At 40.2% G+C, this 21176-nt stretch overlaps 1 protein-coding gene across 2 annotated transcripts; it reads right to left on the bottom strand.

Annotated features, from left to right (window-relative positions):
* Positions 1-298: 298 nt before the first annotated feature.
* Positions 299-10909, bottom strand: LOC118367216 (interferon regulatory factor 2-like). 2 transcript variants are annotated; one of them, XM_035750389.2, is made up of 9 exons: positions 10685-10909; positions 9629-9721; positions 7007-7106; positions 6679-6855; positions 6040-6074; positions 5180-5300; positions 3683-3847; positions 2763-2806; positions 299-1227 (listed from the first exon to the last, which is right to left on the bottom strand). In XM_035750389.2, exons 2-9 carry the CDS (start codon positions 9713-9715, stop codon positions 922-924), a joined length of 1035 nt encoding a protein of 344 aa, XP_035606282.1. In that variant the 5' UTR covers positions 9716-9721; positions 10685-10909; the 3' UTR covers positions 299-921. The 2 variants fall into 2 exon arrangements, with proteins under 2 accessions (XP_035606282.1, XP_035606280.1); XM_035750387.2 differs by having other exon boundaries at positions 3683-3856; positions 10685-10907.
* Between the last annotated feature and the right edge of the window lie 10267 nt (positions 10910-21176).

Raw genomic sequence — 21176 nt, 5'->3', positions numbered from 1 at the left:
TTTTGACTGGTAATGTATATAAACACACACACATACAGTAAGCTACAAGCATATACAATTTCACATACAGTAGATGTCACAAATAAAGACAGAAAATGTTGATGGAAAATATATATATTTTTCCTCATGTGTCATGTAAATAACAATTAAAAAAAGTAATCTAACAAATATTCAGAAATCTTTAATTTTGGGGGAAGAATATACAAATGGTATAATTGTCCACCCTAGATTAAAATGTACCTTTATAATATATATATATATATATATATATATATATATATATATATATATATATATATATATATATATATATATATATATATATGCTTAAAAGAGAGTGCCTTAAAAGGCATCTAGATAAATTACCAAGTGCATTTATTCACTTCATCCTTTTATCCTATGGATGACATCTCCTTGAAGGCCAAAGACAAGGTTGCAAAGTGAGCCATAGATAAGGCCTCTACAAGGCCTCTACTATGGCTTCAGCTTTGCTGTTAGTGTACACACATACACAGCCCAGAGTGGCCAGACACATCCCCGTCAGTGCTTTCCATAAGGTGCAGAAGCGGTTTGCCATTACGCAGACAAATTAGTATGTACATTATTAACAGTGGGCAAAGTGGGATGAGATGCCCTACAAATATTTTCACAGTTCGTAGATGAATTCTCTCCCATCACATCTAAAAGGCCCTGAGATCTTGGGAGGTTCAGTTTGGGCATTGATCCATATTCTACAGCTCACAGAGCCCCATACCCCTATACTGTACTGTATGTCCCAGTCATTCCTATGAGTAGGCACTCTGGTCGAACAAGGCCAGCAGGCACTCTGGTCTAACAGGAAGGCCAGCTGTGATCAAGGCTTTTCCACGCCAAGCCTGCCACTGACTGGCCCATATCTTGAGTCACTGCACTGCCAGGTCTTCAGCAGGTCTTCACAGAGGACTTAGAGATGTCTGAGGTCTTCATGATAACGCTGGCTCGGGTCTCTGCAGCAGAGGCCTGGCTGGAGGAAGCCTGCTCTGAAGGAGGGTGTAGGGCTGCTGGCATGTCCCTTTTCCAGGGGCTGTTGTTGTAGCTGATGAGGGGCATGGGGTCCCTGGTGCTGGTCACTTTGAAGTTGGTTACCTTTCCAGTTGTGACAAAGGTGGCCATGCTGGGTAGTGAGCACGATGGTACTCTCAGCACAGAGGAAGCTAAACTTGATCCCCACAGCCCACCATGAAGATGCTGCAAGTCACAGTGAAGGTGGGTTTAATTCAGCCATAACCATTCAAACACTTATTTCAGGATAGATCTGAATATAGATTTGGCCACAAGCATATTTCTTAACATGTATAGTAGTCTGTTTGTAGAATTTTCATAAATCATTGACAGCATTAGAAGAGGGAATTTCATTGACACTAACCACATTTCCATCCACAGTTTTCATGCGAGTAAAGTCATAGCATAAAAAAAAAATCACAACAGCTGTGATGGAAATAGGACGTTTCTATACAATTTTATAAATGCCACTGCATTTTTGCATTAAAATATGTCACCAATTGGATGGAAACTTAGCTATAGGAAGTCTTGCAAAACATGTGGCATATTTACCAATGAAAATATATTACTGCAACTTGAACACATTGGCATGCCCATGTACATATTGTCATGTTTATAAGCGCTATATGTCTTAATACTTTCTAACATGCTTGCAAACTGCTCTTCCTGCTGTTGAGCTCTGCATGATTCATCTATACTAAGGAACCTCATCTCCTCCCTCTTCACCCACGGACATACACACACGTGCGTGTGTGCAGCATCAAATTTCCTCTTCCAGCTCAATGTAGCAAGATATTCTACAAGAACCACAATAGCCATCTTGTCCATATTTTTGAAAGTAGCTGACAACCAGGGCTTTCTAGGGCAAAGAAAATAGCTTGGCATTTTACTAGTTTTCTCTGTTTCTCCAATGGGCATGTCATTATGTATTAGAACACGACAAACAATAGAACACTACAACACAAAAGGGAAATAATGGTTGAGAAATAAAGAATGCTATTCTGTTGAATTCTGTAACTGTATGTATGTGCCTTGATTTGTGATTGGGCTTGTTTTGAGCACAATTCAAGACATGAAATGAGGTTTAATCATTAGCCAGGGGAGAAAAGTGAATCCGGTATTCACCAGAGAGCTGCCTTCTGTTTTTCGTCTTTCTTTACGTCAGAGCACTTTAGAACAGGAACTGACAATATGGGCTGGGCTAGTGGTAGAAGTAAAAGGGACAGTACCACCATTCTACAGTTACAGTATTCTTACTACTGTAAAGCAGTACAACTGGCTAATGTAATGAACTCAAAATCGTGGGTTTCAAGTGAAGGTTTGTTTATCTTTTGATAAGGCAGGGTTAATGATTCAGCGGTTTGTACAGTATGTGTCTGTGTACCCAGGCAGGCCCAGCCATGCCGCTCAGCCCTATTAGAATTAGCTAATTCTGCTAGCTAAGTGCACTTCCCTTGGCTAAGAGAACAAGCCAGCTACAATGGCACCATAAAACAAAGTTGTCGCTTTGTGCTGCAAGCACTCCATAAAGGCACACAGGCTCAAAATCAAAGTGTGTGTCAGCTCATGATTTTTACTTTCTTTCCAACCGTAGAAAATAATCTAGCTGTCTTGAATGATTATTTGGCTAACATAATGGTTAGGAGACAATTTTTTGACTGATGGGATTTTCTTCTGATACAGATATGCAATTGGACAATGCAATTGTTCAGTGTCCTTACCTCCTTAGAGTCCTCTTCACTGTGCACACTGTCTGTGTCACTCTCTGTAAAGCAGAACAGAAAGAACAACCATGAAAACCCATAACTCAGGGATTTCCAGCCTAACAGGTTGGAGAAGAATGGGCATATGAAAGAATGTCAGAGTTAAAAAAGTTAAATGACAATAGGCTTATCTGCTACCATCAGTGATGAACTCTAGTGAACTTCTGCACATAATCATTGTAGAGATTATATGTTATGCTTCACCAAATACTAAACATGCAGGAATAGTAGAGTAGTTATATGTACAGTTTCATACTATATGTAGCACATCAGGCGGATCAATATCAACTGAACCATATACAGTATCATATTAAGCATACACATACAGAAATAACTGTGTAAATATGCATAAATACAAGTTCATGTTCTGAGTTCAACTCTTTCTGTGTTAATGCTTCTCCCAAGCAACACATTAACTTATTCTACAGTGATACCATGAGCAGGTTGAATGACAGTGGTGATGTAGCCATGTTTATGATAGCAAGCACTGGCCTGGCCTTGGGCTTGCAACAGGGAAGCTTTGTGGCCCTTATAGACATTAAGCAATACACCACAGTACTATACTATCTAGACTGAATAAAGTTTCAAATTTTTCAATTTGACTTGGCATTTTAAAATGGAGGTGATAGTGGGCCTTACAAGTCGCAGGCATACAATGGTGTTAGAAAATATAGTGGTACCTCCCATCACCAATCAAATGATTCACCTGGAGTGACATTCTAATCATTCACATCTCTTTCATCGCGGCTCTGAACTATAGGAACTATACCACTATTAACGCCTATAATGGGTACTGATGTGAGTTCCAAGCAACCCCGTCTGTTGTTTTAGGGCATGGGTTGGGATGGAGTGGGAGGATTTAGGGGGTGTGGACTGACCTCCATACGAGGACACAGGGGAGATCTGGAGTGGGTACGGGTGGCTGGAGCTGACTGACTGCTCCTCATTCTCCGTGGTCACCTCGATGGTCTGACACACATATGGCAGGTCATCGATGATCAGCTGGTCATCCCCAGGGCTGCGACTGCCCGGATGAAGAAATTCTGAGGAAGCTTAAGATAATCCCTGGTTATAAATTTGTCCTCCAGTGGAAAGCCTAAACAATTTACTCACAGCTATATGCATAAGACATTAGTAAGTGTGTAACTACTATACATGTTCATAATAACATTCCTTGTCACTACTCCTGTTGTGCTCTCTTAACTTCTTGGTGACGGGGCAGTATTTTCATGTCCGGATGAAATGCATGCCAAAATTCAACTGCCTGCTACTCATCCCCAGAAGATAAGATATGCATATTATTTGGATAGAAAACACTCTGAAGTTTCTAAAACTGTTTGAATCATGTCTGTGAATAGAACAGAACTTATTTAGCAGGCGAAACCCAGAGGTCAAACCATTCAGATTTTATTTTTTGAGGTCACTCTCTTTTCAATGGGATTTCATTGGGAATCCAGATTTCTAAGGGACCTTCTTGCAGTTCCTATTGCTTCCACTGGATGTCAACAGTCTTTAGAAATTGATTGAGGTTTTTCCTTTGTGTCATGAAGAATTAGCCCTGTTCAGAACGAAGGTCACTTGTTGTGCACTGTTAGATATTTTCCTCCTGCATTGAACATAGATCATCCCGTCTTCAATTTTATCTATTATTTACGTAAACAAATACCTACATTTGTATTACAAAATTAGTTTGAAATGTTTTGGCAAAGTTTACAGGTAACTTTTGATATATTTTGAAGTCACGTTGTGCAAGTTGGAACTGGTGTTTTTCTGGATCAAACGCACAAAATAAATGGACATTTTCGATATATATCGACGGAATTAATCGAACAAAAGGACCATTTGTGATGTTTATGGGACATATTATGGGACCGTGCTTCTACACCTGCATTGCTTGCTGTTTGGGGTTTTAGGCTGGGTTTCTGTACAGCACTTTGAGATATCAGCTGATGTACGAAGGGCTATATAAATAAATTGGATATTGGAGTGCCAACAAAAGAAGCTCGTCAAAGGTAAGGCATGAATTATATTTTTATTTCTGGGTTTTGTGTTGCGCCGGCAGGGTTGAAATATGCTTTCCTCTCTTTGTTTTCGGAGATGCTATCCTCAGATGATAGCATCGTTTGCTTTCGACAAAAAGCCTTTTTGAAATCTGACACGTTGGCTGGATTCACAACAAGTGTAGCTTTTATTTGGTATCTTACATGTGTGATTTCATGAAAGTTAGATTTTTATAGAAATTTATTTGAATTTGGCGCTCTGCATTTTCACTGGCTTTTGGCATATCCCAGAGAGGTTAATGGTCTACCACACAATATCAATTCAATTGATTAAATGTGTGTAGTGGACACAGACACTGATGCCAAAGCTCTTACCTGTGCAGTCTGTAATGTACTCCTCTTTCACATCATCCTTCACCTCTATCCTCACCACTTCATGGTCTTCAACAGACCCATTCATGCTCTCCATGGATGACGACCTGGGCTCCACCTGTTCCTGGGGTGACAGAGGCAGAGAGGTGTGGGCATCTCTTTCCATCTTCACTGGAGGTCTGTCATGCTTGCTAATATCATTTTACATTTGCCAAGTAAAATGATCAATTTCAAAGAATGGTTTGAATGGTCTGAATGGTTAGAATGGTCTGAATGGTTTGAATGGTTAGAATAGTCAGAATGGTTTGAATGGTCTGAATGGTTAGAATAGTCTGAATGGTTAGAATGGTCTGAATGGTTAGAATAGTCAGAATGGTTTGAATGGTCTGAATGGTTAGAATAGTCTGAATGGTTAGAATGGACTGAATGGTTTGAATGGTCTGAATGGTTAGAATGGTTTGAATGGTCTGAATGGTTAGAATGGTCTGAATGGTTAGAATGGTTAGAATGGTCTGAATGGTTAGAATGGTCTGAATGGTTAGAATGGTTTAAATGGTCTGAATGGTTTGAATGGTCTGAATGGTTTGAATGGTTTGAATGGTCTGAATGGTTAGAATGGTCTGAATGGTTAGAATGGTCTGAATGGTTAGAATGGTTTGAATGGTCTGAATGGTCTGAATGGTTAGAATGTTTTGAATGGTCTGAATGGTTAGAATGGTCTGAATGGTTAGAATGGTCTGAATGGTTAGAATGGTTTGAATGGTCTGAATGGTTAGAATGGTCTGAATGGTTAGAATGGTCTGAATGTGAAATTGAATAGTAATGCACTGAGGTCTTGTGTGTCAACACACACTAGTTATTACCTTGTTTTTCCCCTCTTTTTCCCTCCTTTTCTTTCCTAGAAAACACATCAACATGACATTCCACTGTTAAAAGTTGGACACAAATTAATATTTTTCAGTGTGTCAATTTCAAGCCTACGCAACCGTCTCAGCGAGAAGAACATGTAGATAAACTGTTGATTCCAAATTAACAGTAATGTAAAAATATCTATAACATTAACAAATGTGCATCTACATAATCAAGTGTTAATAACATATAAAACCGTGCTTACAGCACATATTATACATGAATTAACTTGGCTAGTAGCTACACAGTAAAGCCATAAGTGTTATCCTCTCTGGAAGCTGATCTTTAATTCGGTCTCTGCCATTTCTAATTCAATTTTATGTATTTATTTAACCTATATTTAACTAGGCAAGTCAGTTAAGAACAAATTCTTATTTCCAATCACGGCCTACACCGGCCAAACCTGGACGATGCTGGGCCAATTGTGTGCTGCCCTATGGGACTCCCCAATCACAGCCGGTTGTGATACAGCTGGATTTGAACCAGGGTGTCTGTAATGTTGTGTCTACCAATGAGATGCAGTGTCTTAGACCGCTGCACCACTCGGGAGCCCCAATCATTGTTCTCTCAGAGCTAGAGAGGCAACCACTTGCCTTTCTTGGTCTGGCGCTCTGACACAGACAGCATCTTGTATACCCTGAAAGCGTTGGTTCCCTTCTTGATGCTCTTGTCTTTCACCTCCTCAATATCAGGCAGAGAGTTCATTGCACAGCGGAAATTGGCCTTCCATGTTTTCGGGTCTGGTTTGTCGATCCCTAGTTGGTATTTTCCTGAATATAAAAAATGACTTATTATTGGAAGGCTATGCTGCTGCATAAACTTGAGTCATAACACTGATCATAACACATAACAGTGGCATTGGTAATGTAACATACTGTGTATTGTTAGCCAGTTCTTATCATTTCATTTTCATAACTGTACCTGTATGAATGGCCCAGTTCTTGAATAAAGGAGCATCTTTTTCCAAATCCCAGCCATGTCTTGCAGCATGCATCCATGGAATCTGGAAGATCCTCTTCTCCTGCAGGTTCATTACAATAATGATTCAGACATTTATGATTTGGCTCACACATCGCACACACCTTGCGTAATTTGGTCAGCTGCATGATTAATCTCCCCACGTCCAAATAATCAGGGACGAAAACGAAAACATTCCTACGCATTCCACAAGAGATTAAGATGAGTCCATAGACTGCTTACGAGGTACGGAAACAAATATCTGAATACATTCTTTCGCTGAACTATCTTATTATGTTTAAATAGATACTTAATTTAAATTCCCATTAAAGGTGCTGACAAACAAAGTCATATGCGAAAATAGTATGTTTTTAAAAGACTGAAGCATTTGAAGGTTATAAATATTCAGACCCCTTCACTTTTTCCACATTTTGTTACGTTACAGCCTTATTCTAAAATTGGTGAAATAGTTTTTTTCCCTCATCAATTTACACACTGTTTTTTTAAACAGACGTATCACATTTACATAAGTATTCAGACTCTTTACTCACTACTTCGTTGAAACACCTTTGGCAGCGTTAACAGCCTTGACTCATCTTGGGTATGACGCTACAAGCTTGAAACACCTGTATTTGGGGAGTTTCTCCCATTCTTCTCTGCAGATCCCCTCAAGCTCTGTCAGGTTGGATGGGGAGCGTCGCTGCACAGCTATTTTCAGGTCTCTCCAGAGATGTTCGATCGGGTTCAAGTCTGGGCTCTGGCTGGGCCACTCAAGGATATTCAGAGACTTGCCCCAAAGCCACTTCTGTGTTGTCTTGGCTGTGTGCTTAGGGTCATTGTCCTGTTGGAAGGTAAACCTTCACACTAGTCTGAGGTCCTGAGCACTCTGGACCAGGTTTTCATCAAGAATCTCTCTGTACTTTGCTCCATTCACTCTTCCCTCAACCCTGACTAGTCTCCCAGTTCCTGCCACTGATAAACATCCACACATCATGATGCTGCCACTACCATGCTTCATCTTAGGGATGGTGCCAGGTTTCATCCAGAAGTGACGCTTGGCATTCATGCCAAAGAGTTCAATCTTGGTTTCATCAGATCAGAGAATCTTGTTTCTCATGGTCTGAGATTCTTTTATATTTCTTTTGGCAAAAAACAAAGCTGGCTGTCATGTGCCCTTTACTGAGGAATATCTTCCGTCTGGCCACTCTACCATAAAGGCATGATTGGTGGAGTACTGCATGTTCTCCCATCTCCACAGATTAACTCTGGAGCTGTCAGAGTGAACTTCGGGTTCTTGATCACCTCCCTGACCAAGGCCCTTCTCCCCAGAGTGATCAGTTTGGCCGGGCTGCCAGCTCTGGGAAGAGTCTTGAAAAATCTAAATGTCTTCCGTTTAAGAATGATGGAGGCCACTGTATTCTTGGGGACCTTCAATGCTGCAGACCTTCCCCAGATCTGTGCCTCGACACAATCCTGTCTCGGAGCTCTACGGACAATTCCTTCAAACTCATGGATTGGTTTTTGCTCTGACATCTGTGGGACCTTATATAGACAGCTGTGTGCCTTTCCAAATCATGTCCAACCAATTGAATTTACCACAGGTGGACTCCAATTGTAGAAACATCAAGGATGATCAATGGAAACAGGATGCACCTGAGCTCAATTTCGAGTCTCATAGGGTTTGTCATTATAGGGTATTGTGTAGATTGTGGACTGGGGATTTAATCCATTTTGGAATAAGGCAGTAACGTAACAAAATGTGGAAAAAGTGAAGGGGTCTGAATACTTCCCGAATGCACTGTATATGTAACATTTCTACCTGAAAATAATACATGTAACATTTCTACCTCAATCACATATCAGTAGAAATGCAGGAATAGAAATCCACTAAAGAAAAACTGTCCGGTCTGGCTAGCTGTTGTATGTAGGCTACAGCTCGCTATTTTATAATTAGTTTGCGTTTGTGAGGTTGACAACATTAGCAAAACATTCACATTACAACTCTTCCTTAAGTCCTTGCAACAGTTCCTTCACAACAGTGTTTGTAGATAAAATGTTTGACATAGTTCTTTTAACATCCTGTCATGTGTGCTTATTATTTTACCATTGATATGTTCTAGGCTATTTTGAGACCATAAGAAAGATCCGGTAATGCTGGAGTGTCTACCAATGGCATGTCCACATTTATGAAGTATTTATAAAATATAAATTGCCCACACTTTAGATGAAGTGATGCAAAAATACTTAACTAATGATTAGTAAATGGTTTATAAGGACCTACAGTATATTAAATCTAAAGAATGGAGTAATGATTAATACATGATAAATAAACAATTGACTAATTCATTATAAATGCTTTATTACGTGGAGTTTTTATAAAGTGCTACTCAAAAAAGTTGTTAAAGAATATAGTGCTGTTTAGATGCCTGTTTGTGTTCCTATATGATGGAGGGGTTATGTTGGTGGGTTTGGTAGCAATTGTTGCTTCAGCAAAGCTTGAAAACCAGGTACAGTATAAACTTAGAATATGGTGAACTTCCATACTAAGGCAAACTCAGTATCTCAATAAAGATACATTTCACTTACTCTATTAACCCATTTCAGCCCAGGAATTAGGCAAGAGTTGATCTGTTCCTCCAGCCATGGTCGCATTCGCATCCTCTCCACTGGCATGGTGGCCTGCAGACACAGAGCAAGGAGGAAATAAACAGTAAATTGAATGAATGAACCCTTCACTTCACGTCCTGAAGACAGCAACAGATCAGAAAACATCTGAGACCAATTGGCCCATTTGGGGGATGACAATTCCCTGAGATTATAAGCAACATCTGATCTCATACAGAGCAGAACCCAGTACCAAAACACATCTTATATAGAGGGGCCACAACAACACACAATAATACGTTCAGATGTGTTATATCACATGTCGAACTGTACTCTGTTGATGTGTAATAAAGTGTTAATGAATCTTGAAAATAGGTTAACGGTGCACATAAGGCTTGTGATGACCATGACCTCTAGTTAGTGCTGCAAGTAGAGTAATCACGTTTGTGATCAAGGTCCACTCCAACAAAACGCAAGAAACTCCTAAACCAATCAACTGTAACAGGTTATGAGAATGTTACTTTAATATATTTGCATATTGGTTTTATCATACATATTCTATTAAGAACATTAAGCCAATAACATAACGAACTTGTAGTTATAATGTAGTCAACCCTGCATTTGTAGCCTAGTAGTCATGTAATTTACCAGAACCAAGCTTGTTCCAATTCCATTATGCCTCCAATTTCTTTCTGAGCCTGATAATAACATACACAATGTAAAAGACAACTACCGATAAATGGTTACTTCAATGGTTTATCGACATTCTGGTGCGCTATGCGCCACAGTTGGCAACAAATATACATTGCATCCGTCTCGCAAAGTCATGCTGTGGCCAAAACTGACAGCTGTTCAAGTTCACCAGAAAGCTGGCTGACATGTCAACCCAAAAGTGAAAATAAACTTCATTCCATGTCGGATTGTCGGTTGCCCATGATCGGATCAAGGTTCTATTGCTTTCGATTAGGGTTTACATGGTCGCTTCATGATTCTATGGATACATAACTCTTCAGCAAAAACAACATGCGGAAACGTTACCTGCGATAAAGTGTTCTATTCAACTTGAGGTATCGACAGTCCTCTTGCCAGTCGCAAAGTTATCCCCGTGTAGTGTGTGATTTTGCGTACCAAAATGAAAACTATTAGCCTATTTCAGTGTCCAGATCGAAAGCAAAACAAGTAAAGGAAGTGCTTTGCGTGGAAATCCCCCTCCCGATATTTTCGTTTCACGTCCCCTGGACATAGATGGCGTTGTACGTAAGGGGTTCTGGAGCACGGAAGTCGTGCTCATTGGTCTACGGCTACGCCTCTGCAATCGACAGCTCAATTTCATTTTCACTTCCTCAAACCTCATCTGGTTGTATTCCAGTTTGCTAGGCTAGTGACCAATCCTCAAACAGGGCTTTAGTTTTTGAGATACCCGAGGTATAACAAAGCACAACCATATTTTAACACATCTCTAAGTTCTCCTATATACGAAATAGATGGTTGTATGTCTAAAAATATTTACCAGGTTTTCCTTTTGGCAGCTGTTCAATAGACAACTTTCCAAGTCATCTGTGATCTAAATCAGTGCTGTATGGTCCTGCCTGACAAAAAAATAAATGCAGTTACATGTTTTTTTGACGAGTGGCTATTGTAATTTGCTCTAAAGCACCCCCTAAACTTAACATGTGAAGAGTATTGCCAGGCTCTGATATTGCTAGAATGTGGAATACAAGTCGTCGGTTAGCTGCCCTACATACACAGATAAACAACATTAGGATATCTCAATACAGCTTGGAAATGTAGACCTGTAAACACACAGATACAATAGATAGAAATATCAACTATTATTATTTAGAATGAATTGTGATGATGAACTTCACTTTTTGGTACGGTAACTGTTCAATAGACAACTTTCCAAGGACATTTAAAAAAAAATGTTGTGGCAATTGTATTCATCTATAAGAAAAGTGGGCTCAGACACTGAAAACTGTCATTTTTCCAGTCAAATGTGGATTTTATATGTTTAACCCCTCATGCAATTTGTAAGTCGCTCTGGATAAGAGCGTCTGCTAAATGACTTAAATGTAATGTAAATGTTAGGGGCCCCCTAGATTTCACTCCAAATCCAATATGACATCCAAAATCCAATATCACTGCCATATTACCACTAAATGGTGGTTTAATCAACTGTATACATACACATTTTAAATGAGAAATGTTTCAGATTTGTGTACTGTACTTGTGACCTGTACTCAAGTCTATTTTTGTTTACTTTCACTATGTTAGGAATCCAATATGCCCACCATATACACTCAAACACCTTTGTCTGGATATACACTACCGTTCAAAAGTTTGGGGTCATTTAGAAATGTCCTTGTTTTTCAAAGAAAAGCACATTTTTTGTCCATTAAAATATCATCAAATTGATCAGAATGTTGTAAATGACTATTGCTATTGCAGCTGGCAACGGCTGATTTTTTAAATGGAATATCTACATAGGCGTACAGAGGGCCATTATCAGCAACCATCACTCCTGTGTTCCAATGGCACGTTGTGTTAGCTTAAAAGGCAAATGGATCATTAGATAACCCTTTTGCAATTACAGTTGAAATGTACATACACTTAGGTTGGAGTTATTAAAACTCGTTTTTAAACCACTCCACAAATTTCTTGCTAACAAACCATAGTGTTGGTAAGTCGGTTTTGGACATCTACTTTGTGCATGACACAAGTCATTTTTCCAACAATTGTTTACAGACAGATTATTTCACTTATAATTGACTGTATCATAATTCCAGTGGTTCAGAAGTTTACATACACTAAGTTGACTGTGCCTTTAAACAGCTTGGAAAATTCAAGAAAATTATGTCATGGCCTTAGAAGCTTCTGATAGGCTAATGGACATAATTTAAATCAATTGGGAGTGTACCGGTGGATGTATTTCAAGGCCTACCTTCAAACTCAGTGCATCTTTGCTTGACATCATGGGAAAATCAAAAGAAATCAGCTAAGACCTCAGAAAAAGAATTGTAGACTTCCACAAGTCTGGTTCATCCTTGTGAGCAATTTCCAAATGGCCCTTGGAAGTACACAGAGAGCTAATATTAATAATATGCATGTCAATCTCTCCTGGCTCAAAGTGGAGGAGAGATTGACTTCATAACTACTTGTATTTATGAGAGGTATTGGCATGTTGAATGCGCCGAGCTGTCTATCTAAACTACTGGCACACAGCTCGGACACCCATGCATACCCCACAAGACATGCCACAAGAGGCCTCTTCACAGTCCCCAAGTCCAGAACAGAATATGGGAGGTGCACAGTACTACATAGAGCCATGACGACATGGAACTCTATTCCACATCAAGTAACTGATGCAAGTGGTAAAATTAGATTTAAAAAACAGATTAAAAAAACACCTTATGGAACAGCGGTGACTGTGAAGCAACACAAACATAGGCACAGACACATGCAGACATACACACACAATAGCATACGCACTATACACACACACACACATACGTATGAATTTAGTACTGTAGATATGTGGTAGTGGTGGAGTAGGGGCCTGAGAGCACAGAGTGTGTTGTGAAATCTGTGAATGTATTGTAATGTTTTTAAAATTGTATTAACTGCCTGAGTGCTAGAGGCGTCACTACAGACCCTGATTCGATTTCATAGACTGTATCACACCCGGCCATAATTGGGAGTCCCATATGGCGGCGCACAATTGACCTAAGGTCATCTGGGTTAGGGTTTGGCCGGGGTAGGCCATCATTGTAAATAATAGTTTTTTCTTAACTGACTTACCTAGTTAAATAAAAGGTTAAATAAAAAAAAACACAAATATCTTGTCACAAAACAACTGATTGGCTCAAACTCTTGAATGAATAGGTGTGTCCAAACTTTTGACTGGTACTGTGTATGCATGTAAATATAATGCTCCTACCCAGAAGCAAGCAACTTAATGTAAATTGAAACACATAATGGTACAACTTCTGTAAATACTATGTACCTGCCTTTGAAAAGGATTTCTGGTTTATTTACCTGGCTTCAAAGTTGTAATGTAAATGAAATGTTGTTCAAAATAATATAATGTATAATGTTAATCTACTCATAAGCAAGCAGCGTTAAGTAAAATGAAACACAGTAGGGTAAACCTTTTAATTACAATCAATGGGGAAATACACATCAATGTAGAATAAATGTTGTTACAGCACCTGTAAGTGTAATTACACTGTACTTTCAATCCAAATGTCAGTTATTACAATGCTGTTTAAAGAATAGTATCGTAACTACAATGTTTCTACACAGGAACAAGCAACTTAATGTAAAGTGAATTTCTCATGTAATTATTATGCAGTTACTATGTTCCAACGATGGCAGACACCAAATACAGTACTTGTAGTTGTGATCAATGGGAATCCATCTCAATCTAGGAAAAATGTTGTTACAGGAACTTTAAGTGTAATTACTATGTACTTGCAATACTATTAAGCATTTTGCAGGGTATATCAACATTTGTTATTACTATGTCATTTTAAAGAAAAGTATCATAACTACAATGTTTCTACACAGGAACAAGCAAATTAATGTAAGGTGAAACACACTTTATTTACTCATGTAATTAATATGTAGTTCCTACGTGTTTTTGATTATAGTAGGTGAAGTTTGGTAATACACTTTCTTGAGGCTTGGTGCATAGCCTGTTGATTTAACAATGACCCAAAAAAACACAGAAAGCAATTAAACATGCTTATAACCCTGTCAAAAGAATGAAACACATTAATTTGCTGTAGGATCGTAGTTACAAAAACATCATATTGGTTGATATAAATGAAAAGTTTAGATTCTGTTGTTTACAGCAAAATAGAGCTGTAGGGGTTATGTTCTGGCCAGTATTTGGCATGTTTTTACAAATGCAACCCCACTTGAAATTAGTGATGGTTGGATGTTTATATGTATTATTTTATAAAAATCACTAAATATTTGGAACTGAATGTCCTTTTTGAGGCACTGTGCAACAAACAACTCATCTGTAAGTATTCTATTCACATTGAAAGGAAATGGAAATATCTCAGTTACAACTCGGATAGTTCATCATAGTAGGCTCTTTTTTGAAAGATAACATTGACCCTACTTACAGTATGTGACAAACAATGTCTGATTTTACAGCTTGGAATGGTCTTGACAAGACATTTCCTCTAGGGGGTGCATACTACGAGTTAAAATCCTACAGCTGATATACTAATCGGATGTCTTTGAAGAGTTGAGAGAGTACTCCTTTCTTATTTTCTTTACCCAACCAGTACATCCACTCAATAAAATGGAGATGCTTCTTTAAACTTGTTTTGGTCCGATTGTCCCTTAGCCTCCAGACCTTTCCCTTTATTGTTTGCCACGCTCTTTCAATGTGATGTGTACTACATCCTGTGTGAGGATCCACAGAGCTGTTTGTGTGGTTGACAGTCCAGTGATTGTAACCCAGCCTATTCAGAGACCTGACATATGCTTTCCAGCAGTCACTTAGAATGGTGGAACCTCTTCGCACATGTCATCTGATGAAAGGGATTAATGTTTCCTGTGTACTGTTTTCAACCATTTTAAGAACTGGGCGCCATCTGTTGTGTTTGACCTCCAACATCCTAAACACCCAACCCTGTCTTCTCCACGTTGACCCCATTATTCCACGATTGCACTGAAAGATAGGAACAAGTGCATATTGTTATTTCGTGACAGGGATTTGGCCAGTGGTTAGTCATGCCTCGAAATAGCGGCGATCAGTAAATCCATGGGAACTAGCATAATGTCACTTATGAGATAAACTAAGGTCTGATGGGTGAAGTTGTATAATGTTTGAAAGACCTGAAACATGATCCTAGGAAACATCACAGATGATGTGCCCAAGAGCACAAATCAAATCAAATGTATTTATAAAGCCCTTCTTACATCAGCTGATGTCACAAAGTGCTATACAGAAACCCAGCCGAAAACTCCAAACAGCAAGCAATGCAGGTGTAGAAGCATGATGGCTAGGAAACCTACCTAGAAAGGCCAGAACCTAGGAGGAAACCTAGAGAGGAACCATGCTATGAGGGGTGGCCAGTCCTCTTCTGGCTGTGCCGGGTGGAGATTATAACAGAACATGGCCAAGATGTTCAAATGTTCATAGATGACCAGCAGGGTGAAATAATAATAATCACAGTGGTTGTCGAGGGGGCAACAGGTCAGCAGCACCTCAGGAGTAAATGTCAGTTGGCTTTTCATAGCCGATCATTCAGAGTATCTCTACCTCTCCTGCTGTCTCTAGAGAGTTGAAAACAGCAGGTCTGGGACAGGTAGCATGTCCGGTGAACAGGTCAGGGTTCCATAGCCGAAGGCAGAACAGTTGAAACTGGAGCAGCAGCACGGCCAGGTGGACTGCGGACAGCAAGGAGTCATCAGGCCAGGTAGTCCTGAGTCATGGTTCTAGGCATGGTCCTAACATGTACCCACTATAAAACAAAATGATCTACGGTCAAATGCATCTAAAGTTTTTAATTAAGTGGCCACTGCATTCAAATTATTTCAACATAGTCTAGAACCAGTAAGAACATAGATTGAATGATATGCTTTGTGCTATTGCGCAAGATGCCTGACCCATTTCTATGTAAGAAGCCATATTTTTTATATTTATATTTAATTAATTAACTAACTCATCAATATGTTTTTTAAAAGTCAGCTTAACGTCTATACTAATACAACATAATAGGTACATACACTTCAATCATCAGAATAATTTTTGTACACTCGAGAAATGTAACGGCATTCGTCTGTTGAAAGAGAGTCGGACCAAAATGCAGAGTGGTGGTTACTCATGTTCTTTAATGAAGAAAAGCGATACATGAAATAACTATAAACAAATACAAAACAACAAACGGAACGTGAAAAACCTAAACAGCCTGTCTGGTGAACAACTACAGAGAGACAGGAACAATCACCCACACTCTGATATGGTTCCCAATCAGAGACAACGAGAATCACCTGACTCTGATTGAGAACCGCCTCAGGCAGCCAAGCCTATGCTAGACACACCCCTAATCGACCACAAGCCCAATGCCTACAAAAACCCCAATACGACAACACAATAAACCCATGTCACACCCTGGCCTGAACAAATAATTAAAGAAAACACAAAATACTAAGACCAAGGCGTGACAGAACCCCCCCCCCCCACCAAGGTGCGGACTCCCGGATGCACCTCCCAAAGTCAATACTTTGTAGACCACCTTTTATAACAATTACAGCTTCAAGTCTCTTGGGGTATGTCTCTATAAGCTTGGCCCATCTAGCCACTGGGATTTTTGCCCATTCTTCAAGGCAAAACTGCTCCAGCTCCTTCAAGTTGGATGGGTTCCGCTGGTGTATAGCAATCTTTAAGTCATACCACAGTTTCTCAATTGGATTGAGGTCTGAGCTTTGTTTAGGCCATTCCAAGACATTTAAATGTTTCACCTTAAACCACTCAAATGTTGCTTTAGCAGTATTCTTAGGGTTAGGTTGTCCTGCTGGAAGGTGTACCTCCATCCCAGTTTCAAATCTCTGGAAGACTGAAGCAGGTTTCCTTCAAGAATTTCCCTGTATTTAGCGCCACCTATCATTCCTTCATTCCATATTTTAATTTTTTAAAACATTTTTTAAAACAAGTAATTTTTTAATTTCACTTCACCAATTTGGTCTATTTTGTAATGTAATGCAACAAAATAGGAACAACTCCAATAGGGATGAATAATTTTGCAAGGCACTGTACTAGTCTACTTGGAGTGGGCTATACAGTGTGCGTAATTTACAATGGCAAGACCAAGACAAATGGATGCACATGCTGCATTAGCGTTGCTACAAGATCTGAATGAAGATGACTCAGATGGCAGGGAAAAAAATTGATCATGACATCTCCTGTGATTATTATTCTGAACAGCTTTCAATATCTGTGACAGGATCCATATCGGGTAGCAGGTGAGCGAGTGTCAGATAACGTTTGATTTCAGATGGCACAGCTGTACTCGGTTAAAGGAGGAACTGGCTGCTGACGAGCAGTAGAGACTTCGTCATGAGTCTGCCACATGGGTTTCATTATAGACATATGAGGATCAAGGCACAACAAAGATTCCACTTGAGTCATTGTGCATGGCTCCCGGGAAGGAGAAACTGCCAGATGGGCCGCTGTACTTCGAACAGAACCCATGACACCTGTTTCAGCTGACTTGTTTGTGGGAAGTTTTGCAATCAAGTGAAAGTGTTGCAGATTTGTGGTGACTGCTATAACAAAGGAAAACAGCTAAATGAGATCCAACTGTTGCGTGAAGACGCAAACCATATTGCAAGCACAAGCGAGGCCACAAATAATGAGTTTTCCCTCCCAAAGGGCTTAATTAATGACAGAAATACACCTCAGCACCACCCTCCCCCTCAGATGATCCCGCAGGTGAAGAAGCCTTATGTGGAGGTCCTGGACATCTGTGGCATTGTCTTGTGTCACATAACTTTTATAGTGTCATTTTATTGTTCCCAGCACAAGGTGCACCCATATAATGATAATGCTCTTTAACCAGCTTCTTGATATGCCACACCTGTCAGGTGGATGGATTATTTTGGCAAAGGAGAAATGCTTACTAACAGGGATGTAAAAAGAAAGTGTGCACAGAATTTGAGAGAATCTGTTTTTTTGTGTGTCTGGAACATTTCTGGGATTTTTTTATTTCAGCTCATGAAACATTTTAGCCAGGTACTCTAGGACAAGAACAAAAATAATGCGTGATCAGTACGACAGAGTGATAGACCGTTTCGTCAACATGAAAGAGAGGATGATGGCATTGGATTTTCATCATGTTTTTTCCGTTTGCAGGAATGCGCACGCACGCATGCTCACACACAAACACACACACTGAACACACACATAATTCAGAACCATGGACAGCCACAACATATTTAGCGTACGTTGTGTCACGACTGTTCTGAGAGGATCAGAATGGGTCAGTTGGTGGGTGTTTCTGTAACAGCATTCCTCCTCCTCTTCTGAGGAAAACAAACACCCACAAACCAAAAGTGAAACCCAGGCTACCTAAGTATGATTCTCAATCAGAGACAACTAACGACACCTGCCTCTGATTGAGAACCATACTAGGCTGAACTCAAAACCCCAACATATAAAAAAACACACATAGACTGCCCACCCCAACTCACGCCGTGACCATACTAAATAAAGACAAAACAAAGGAAATAAAGGTCAGAACGTGACACATTGTGATCTTCTATGTTGTAATCCAGTCCGTCTGCTGGAGAGTTCATCCGAATCTCTTTCTGTTTCGCTGAAGATCAAGGTATTTTGTGGTTAGAAATTATTTTGTGGTTAGAAAGCCTCATAACTGAGGAACCTGTTTAAGACAGAGTTAGGGAAATGTGGCTGTATTGCCTCTCACAGGTCACAAACATGTTCAACAAAATATGGATATTGTTCAGTTCTCAATTTTTTTGATGTAGTAGAAGTTCCTTTGTTCTACTGTGAAACTCTCACCATACTGCATGGCCAGGGGGAGAGAATCTCTGCCAGGAATTTATGACTTGAGATAACAGAACCTGGGTGTAGGAGAGAGTGAGAGAGGGGGAAGCCATGAACTATACCCAGAAAGGGCCACATCATGACATTATACAATCGTCTCAAATAAAAACTGAAGGACCTCAACGATACTCTGGACCCTGATCTCTCTTTTGACGAAAATATCAAGACTATTTCAAGTACAGCTTTTTTCCATCTTTGTAACATTGCAAAAAATCTGAAACTTTCTGTCCAAAAATAATGCAGAAAATCCATGCTTTTGTCACTTCTAGATTAGACTACTGCAATGCTCTACTTTCCGGCTACCTGGATAAAGCACTAAATAACTTCAGTTATTGCGAAACACGGCTGCTAGAATCTTGATTAGAACCAAAATAGTTGATCATATTACTCCAGTGCTAGACCCTCTACACTGGCTTCCTGTAAAGGCTAGGGCTGATTTCAAGGTTTTTACTGCTAACCTACAAAACATTACATGGGCTTGCTCTTACCTATCTCTCCGATTTGGTCCTGCCGTACATACCTACACGTATGCTATGGTCACAAGATGCAGGCTTCCTTAATTGTCTCTAGAATTTCTAAGCAAACAGCTGTAGACAGGGCCTTCTCCTATAGAGCTCCATTTTATGTAACGGTCTGCCCATGTGAGAGACGCAGACTCAGTCTGGACCTTTAAGTCTTTAAGTCTTTATCTCTTCAGTAGGTCCTTTGATTGAGTGTAGTCTGGCCCAGTGGTGTGAAGGTGAACGGAAAGGCACAGGAGCAACAAACCACCCTTGCTCTCTCTGCCTGGCCTGTTCCCCTCTCTCCACCGGGATTCTCTGCCTCCAACCCTATTACGAGGGCTGAGTCACTGGCTTACTGGTGCTCTTCCATGCCATCCCTAGGAGGGGTGAGTCACTTGAGTGGGTTGAGTCACTGACATGATCTTCCTGTCCAGGTTTGGAACCCCCCTCAGGTTTGCGCCGGGGGGAGATCTAAGTGGACTATACTTGGCCTTGTCTCAGGGTAATACGTTCTAGTGGTATCCCTCTAATGGTGTGGGGCTGTGCTTTGTCAAAGTGGGTGTGGTTATGGCCTGCTTGGTTGTGCCTGTCCAGGGGTATCGTCAGATGGGGCCACAGTGTCTCCTGACCCCTCCTGTCTCAGCCTCCAGTATTTATGCTGCAATAGTTTATGTGTCAGGGGCTAGGGTCAGTCTGTTATGTCTGGAGTATTTCTCCTGTCTTATCCGGTGTCCTGTGTGAATTTAAGTATACTCCCTTTAATTCTCTCTCCATCTCCCTCCCCTCCTGGAGGACAGCCCTGGGACCATACCTCAGGACTACCTGGCCTGATGACTGCTGTCCCCAGTCTACCTGGTTGTGTTTCTGCTCCAATTTCAACTGCTCTGCTGCCGCTATGGAACCCTGACCTGCTACTTGTCCCGGACCCGCTGTTTTTGACTCTCTCTCTCTTTACCACACCTGCTGTCTCTAACTCTGAATGCTCGGCTATGAAAAGCCAACTGACATTTACTCCTGAGGTGCTGACCTGTTGCACTCTCTATAACCACTGTGATTATTACTTTTACATCTATGAATGTTTGAACATCTTGGCCATGTACTGTTATAATCTTAACCCGACACAGACAGAAGAGGACTTGCCACACCCCAGAGCCTGGCTCCTCTCTAGGTTTCTTCCTAGGTTCCTGCCTTTCTAGGGAGTTTTTTCCTAGCCACCGTGCTTCTACATCTGCATTGCTTGCTGTTTGGGGTTTTAGGCTGGGTTTCTGTATAGCACTTTGTGACATTGGCTGATGTAAGAAGGGCTTTATAAATACATTTGATTGATTCATATTGTGATCACTACATCCAATTGATCTGGATACTGCTTTCAAGCTAATTTCTGCAGCATTAGTAAAGATGTGATCAATAGAAGTTGATGATTTAATTCCTGTCCTGTTTG

This window comes from Oncorhynchus keta, chromosome 34, assembly GCF_023373465.1.
Source record: "Oncorhynchus keta strain PuntledgeMale-10-30-2019 chromosome 34, Oket_V2, whole genome shotgun sequence".
Lineage (NCBI taxonomy): Eukaryota > Metazoa > Chordata > Actinopteri > Salmoniformes > Salmonidae > Oncorhynchus > Oncorhynchus keta.
This window is presented reverse-complemented; position numbering and strand designations above follow the sequence as displayed.